Source organism: Trachurus trachurus, assembly GCF_905171665.1.
Source record: "Trachurus trachurus genome assembly, chromosome: 4".
Taxonomy (NCBI): domain Eukaryota; kingdom Metazoa; phylum Chordata; class Actinopteri; order Carangiformes; family Carangidae; genus Trachurus; species Trachurus trachurus.
Window position 1 is genome coordinate 6187606 of NC_139898.1, and position 6000 is coordinate 6193605.

At 43.3% G+C, this 6000-nt stretch overlaps 1 protein-coding gene across 1 annotated transcript in view; it reads left to right on the plus strand.

Annotated features, from left to right (window-relative positions):
- eps15l1a (epidermal growth factor receptor pathway substrate 15-like 1a) overlaps nt 1-5490 on the plus strand; it is a 49823-nt gene extending 44333 nt beyond the window's left edge. Inside the window, exons 24-26 of the mRNA XM_083970683.1 lie at nt 263-421; nt 4034-4050; nt 4877-5490. Coding sequence (XP_083826809.1) covers nt 263-421; nt 4034-4050; nt 4877-5023 — 323 coding nt within the window. The 3' untranslated portion in view covers nt 5024-5490. The remainder of the gene's footprint in view (nt 1-262; nt 422-4033; nt 4051-4876) is intronic.
- The last annotated feature ends 510 nt before the right edge of the window (nt 5491-6000 follow it).

Genomic DNA, 6000 nt, shown 5'->3' on the forward strand with positions numbered 1-6000 from the left:
ACGTGAGACTTTAAACCTGTGATATGTCTGTCCTCATTTTTTTGTTTGAGCTCTCAGCATCTGTCAGGATGTTTTCATCACCACACAGCAGGTTATTTCTGTGCTACAGCATTCTCATCTCCTCCAATGGTGAATTAGCAATTCAAATGTAGCTACTCTTTACTTTCCAGGCAGCTGTCAGATTGTCATCGCATGATAAAGTCAGTCAGCACTGACTAATGCATATTATGATGACGAGTGATGTTTTTTTTTCTGTCTTCAGGTAAAAGCACACCAGTGAGCATGCCCGGTGCGGCCGACCCTTCAAAACCGTGTGACCCCTTCCAGCCGTTCGGCGGCGAGGCCATCGACCCGTTCCAGAGTAAAAAGGGCCTGGGAGACCCGTTCAGCGGCAAAGACCCTTTTGCCCCATCCTCAGCAAGTAAAGACTCTAAAGATTCTCTCTTTGGTTTGGGCAGATTTCACTTCTGTAAGTTGAGATGAGTGATGGTGTTGGAAGTGTGAGTCTACACAGCTCTGCACACACACCACAGTTAAGTGTTTCTTTTATTTCAGACTGATGAGCTCTCAGCGCTGCGTACAGCATCAGCATCATACAAATGCCTGATGTTGATTTATTTAGCAATATTAAACCAATGACCTCACTTCCACCTGGTATTAAACATGTGACCATGACCCGGTTTCTTCTCCAAAGTCCAGTCAATGAAAATGTTCATCAATACCAGCGGGCAGATTTAGTATATATGATGCATATGCACAAGTACCAACCATCCTGCACATACAGTTCCCTTTAAAGCCAGGTGCTCTTTAATTGTCGGTGCAAGCTGTTTTTAGATTGGCGGGGCAGAGACGTGAGCTCTACACGGCAAGCGGTATTTTCACCTTTCCCTCATCCAACTCATCAAATACACAATCCAACAACTCCAAAACGCTCTGGTGGACAAGTTGTGACCTGCACATTCACCACACTATGAGATAACACAACGTTACCAGACAGAGTTGTTTTGAGGTAAATGCGTAGCCAGAACTACATTCCAGACACGGCTGTTTGGCAGAGTGACTTCAAAAGCGCAAGTAGTTCCAAGTATTTGCTTCATGTGTCATAATGTTACATAATTATACATAATTATTTCATGGCATGGTGAATGTGCAGGTCACAACTTGTCCACCAGAGCGTTTTGGAGTCGTTGATTGTGTATTTGATGAGTTTTGAGGGACAGGGGACCTGCACCATTCACCTTCATTGTGTTCACTGAGCAGCTCACGTCTCTGCCCCGCGGATCTCAAAACAACATGCACTGACAATTAAAGGTAATGAACCTACTGCTATGACTAAGGGATTATGGCAATAGGTGAATTTGCCAAACTGTTGAACTATCCCTTTAATAATTATAAATTAGTAGTGATAAGAAACAAAATAATCCCATAACAGGTCATATGCCTAATATCAGACATTCTTTTTGTCAATCTCATCTCACCCTGTGTCCAGTGCAGTAAGATGTTTTCAATTTCAAATTCATAACAGCAGAGACAAAGATCCAAGTAACAATCCAGTAACAAGTGTAAAAACACTGCAACATCTCTGAACTCTGCAGCTTAACATGATGTATCTCATTTCTTTGGAGGAGAGATGAATGTGTAACTGAGAGTAACTGAGTTTTATTGATTTATTGTATTTTAACAGCATCAAACAATCAATAATGAAGCCATGGTCAGCAGTGTGTTTCATAAGTGCAGTTTGATATTGAAGCTGTAGAAGCAGAGCAGAGCTTCCTCTGGAGCAGGAAAGGGTGTCAGCTCCTTTAAGGTGTGTTTGTTTTGGCAGAAATCAAACTGTAGCTCTGTCAGGGTTTCCCCCAGACTTCCACAGAGGCTCAGGGCTCAGGGCTCAGGGCTCACAGTCTGGACTACAACACAGACCTGCAGCTGGAACTCCTCAGCAGATAATGTCTCCAGGACCCGAGGGCAGCTCCTCGGATAATGCGCATCAGCCGCGGGGCATGATGCTGCTGTCTGATTGACAGACTGGAGCTGTGATTCAGATCTCACACGACACACAACAGCACCACTACTCAACTCAACTCAACTCAACTCACAGCTCTTCATTTGTGTGGGTGTGTGGGTGTGTGTTTCTCTGTTCTGTCTCTACTGCATGTCTATGTTTTCTTATCCAACTGTAGTTTTGTCTTTTCTCTCTCTCATCCCTCTGCTTCACTCTGCTCTGATGGGACCTCTGATACACAGTGACTGACTCAGGAAACATACAGTTTTTATATTCATTCAAATGATGTGGAATCGTTGAACATGGGAAAGCAGAAATATTTGCATATTACCATGGGCTGGAACAAAACAGAAAACAAACTGTGAATCATTGAATGTTACAAGTCTGATTGGTTCCTGCAACTCTACCAGTTTTTAACAGTATATTTATAAAATCATATCTTATTTGTTTTCTTCAACGATTCCACCAAATCTGATTATAAGATACTAGACCAGCTTCTATAGCGCGACCTGCTCCTCCATTCACAGAATAACATGATACATCCTTGACTTGGCAGCAGTGTCTTCAGGTTCCGATGTAATGTCCACTTGGACTTGAGGACAAAGGCCAAATGTTACACAGTTTTAGGGCATTACCCAAGACTACACACCACAATTGTGACAACATTTCACAGTATTTTGTATGACTGTGGAAACAGGGGTGTGACCCTAAACTTGACAACCATTACTACAAGAAGTTTACACTAAGATTTGATTTCTGTTGAATGGTGGAATGATTTTTGAAGGCAGTGTCAGTGTCAGATCGGTGCTCAGTTAGAGTCATGTGGTGAAGCCGACTTGAATTTGTCAAACTCTTTAAAGGTCCAGTGTGTAATATTTGTCAAGGTTTATTGGCAAAATCTGAATATACTACCCATGAATATATTTGTATAAGTGTATAATCGCTATAAAATAAAATTTGTTTGGTTTCCGTAGCCTTAGAATTATTCTTTTATAGCAAGGGTTTTGCTTTAGAGAGTGTCGCCATCTTGCGCCGCCATGTTTGTTCGGCAGCCCAAACTGAAAACCCAGCCAGCCAGAGAGCACGTTTCACGTTCATAAATGGTTTAGATCTTCACCTCATCGCTCCATGCTCCTGAAATACTCCCAGTCGTCCCAGTCGAGGTGAACACGTTTTTTTGTCCTCAGAGGCCACCGTCACTTTGCCAAGGGGAGGGGGGAGTGCGAGCGAGTGCTGCAAACTAGAATCTGAACGCTCGATGTCACGCCCCCGTCCCCCCGTCCCCATTTTACACACTGGACCTTTAACTAAGCAACCTAGCCCCCCCAGTCTTTCATCTCCTCGCTCCATCACAGTGGATACATCTGTCCCTCCTGTGGTAGAGGCCCCATCCAGCTGCTCTGTGCTCCACATCTGTCTTTACCTGAAGGGATTCACTCAGCTCTGTGTGTCTGACCTGCTCCCTGACCACGTGTCTCCTTCACCATCAGTAGCTCCATAGTATTGTGGGAATTCACAGTTTACATAATTGGATTCTAACGAGCCTGTAGCTTTATGCAGGTAGATAGAGTGGTGAAGAGGAGTGAACAGAAGCTCAGCAGGTTTATCTTCAGTGTCTAACCTCCTGTAAACTAGACCAATGGTTCTCAAAGTAGCGTCTGAGGACCCCCAGGGGTCCTTGAGAGGGTTCAAGGGGGTCCCCAACTTTTTTTCAAAATTTTACCAAATTATTTTTTTTACAGAAATATTACTACTTCTTTTTTTTTCAGAAATTTCATTCATGCCATTGGCAGTAATTTGAACATAACTTGACTAAAAAAGTAGCATTATTCAGTCTCGGAACAAATATTTGTGTATTATTGGTGTTTGCTTTAAAATTTTGTCCAATGGGGTCCGTGGTCTAACTTTTGTCAATTTAGGCGTCCTTGATGTAAAAAAAAAAGTGTGAGAACCACTGAACTAGACTACATCCATGAGCTGAAGACTTTCTGCTTGATAACATGTCTGTTCTGTCCTCCACCTCTCTGACAGGACCTGACAAAACTAAGGTAAGACACTGAGCCCACAGTCCAGTTCACATCACAACTTCAGTATTTTTCGGTATTGTCAGAAATGTTTGAATGAATGAGTGTCAAACAGTGGAGGAGATGATTGCTGTTTTTATACTTTTTGATGTTTGGTTGTGTTAAACACAGCTAATATTTAGGAATCTTTCTTTTTTTCTAATTGTTCCCAACACTGACCTCAGGTCAGACCACAGTATCTGGTGAAGAATCTTTTCTCTACCTATCTATCTAATGGAGCCTAGTAAGGACAGGTTCAGACATGACTGACAGAGGAGTTTCTGTGATTGGCTCGTCTCATGTACCTAACCCTGCATCACGTTTTCAAAATAAAGCAAAAATGTTTTCTCCAGTTAAAAGTAACAGAGTACAATATAGTGTAGTTGAGTAAAAGTAAAAAAAAAAAGAAAAAAAAAGGCAGATCAAAAAATATACTGAAGAACATCAGTTTAAATTCCAGTAAAGATGTGTTTTTTTTCCTTTTCTTATTATGTCATTGAAAGCATCAGGATTTGTCGTAAAATATTGTGACAAAAACACTTAGTGTGACCCTAGGGGCTTAAAACATGAAACCTTTAAGGTGTTAACAATGTTTCTTGATTGATAGTTTCAAAAAGTATCTGAAATGTATGTGACTTGTTCCCTGGTCCCTTTATTTCATAATGATGATGGAGTGCAGCAGTTTCTCTGCAAGACTTTCAATTCTGCTGTGTAACTGTAACTCAGGTCATAGTGGTGATAATTTGCTTTACTCTATCTAATACTCTACCTGATGAGTATTGATTGCAGCCTGTTCTTTCCCTCTCTGCAGTTTGGGAATGAGGCTCAGCAGCTGGAGTGGGCGAAGCGGGAGAGCGAGCGAGCGGAGCGTGAGCGGCTGAAGCGGCTCAGACAGCAGGAGCAGGAGGATCTGGAGCTGGCCATCGCCCTCAGCAAGGCAGAGATGTCCAATGCATGACCTGAATCTCCCATTACACACACACACACACACGCACAAACACACACTCTAACTTGCAGACAGACAAACAGGACTGACTTCTACATGACGGACACCTGTACCTCCACCTCCCCCCTCTCCACTCCACTCCTCTCCACTCCACCACCATGCACTGAAGACACAGAGAGAACTTCAGGGTGAGGCCGCCGACCCGGACGAGGAGTCGCTGCAGAATCCTGCTGCCACCACGAGACAGAAGAGGTGGAGACAGACAGATTCACTGTGTATGTGCGCAACAGTGGCTGGACAGAGGAGGATTGTTTCCCGATGTGTGTGTCTGTGTGTGTGTGTGTGGAGACATGATGTAAGCTGTGTGTCCCAATTCAGGAGCAGCGTCCCTCAGAGGCTGTGTGTGAGGACAGACTCCATCACTGACTGTCCCGTTTCAGAGGCTCACTCTAATGCATCCAAGAACCGTGTAGTTGCTGGGTCCAGTGGTGCCCCACCCACACCTACCCCAAGATTCCTTGTACTTGGTGCAAGAGTGCAGTTGTTAAAGGGATAGTTCAACATTTTGGCAAATTCTCCTATCACCATAATCCCTATAGTCATAGGAGTAGGTTCATTACCTTTAATTATCGGTGCATGTTGTTTTGAGATCGGCGGGGCAGAGACGTGAGCTGCTCAGCTAATGCAACGGAGCTGCACGGTACTTTCGCATTTCCCTCATCAAACTCATCAACTCACTCATCAAACTTCACCACACTATGAATGTACATATGAAGCAAATACTTGGATCTACTCACGCTTTTGAAATCACTCCGCCCAGCAGCCGTGTCTGGAATGTAGTTCCGGCTACGCAAAAACTCGTAATGTTACATTATTGTTACATTATTATTTCATAGCGCGGTGAATGTGCAGGTCACAACTTCTCTACAAGAGTGTTTTTTAGTTGTAGGATTGTGTATTTGATGAGTTTGATGAAGGACAGGAGACCT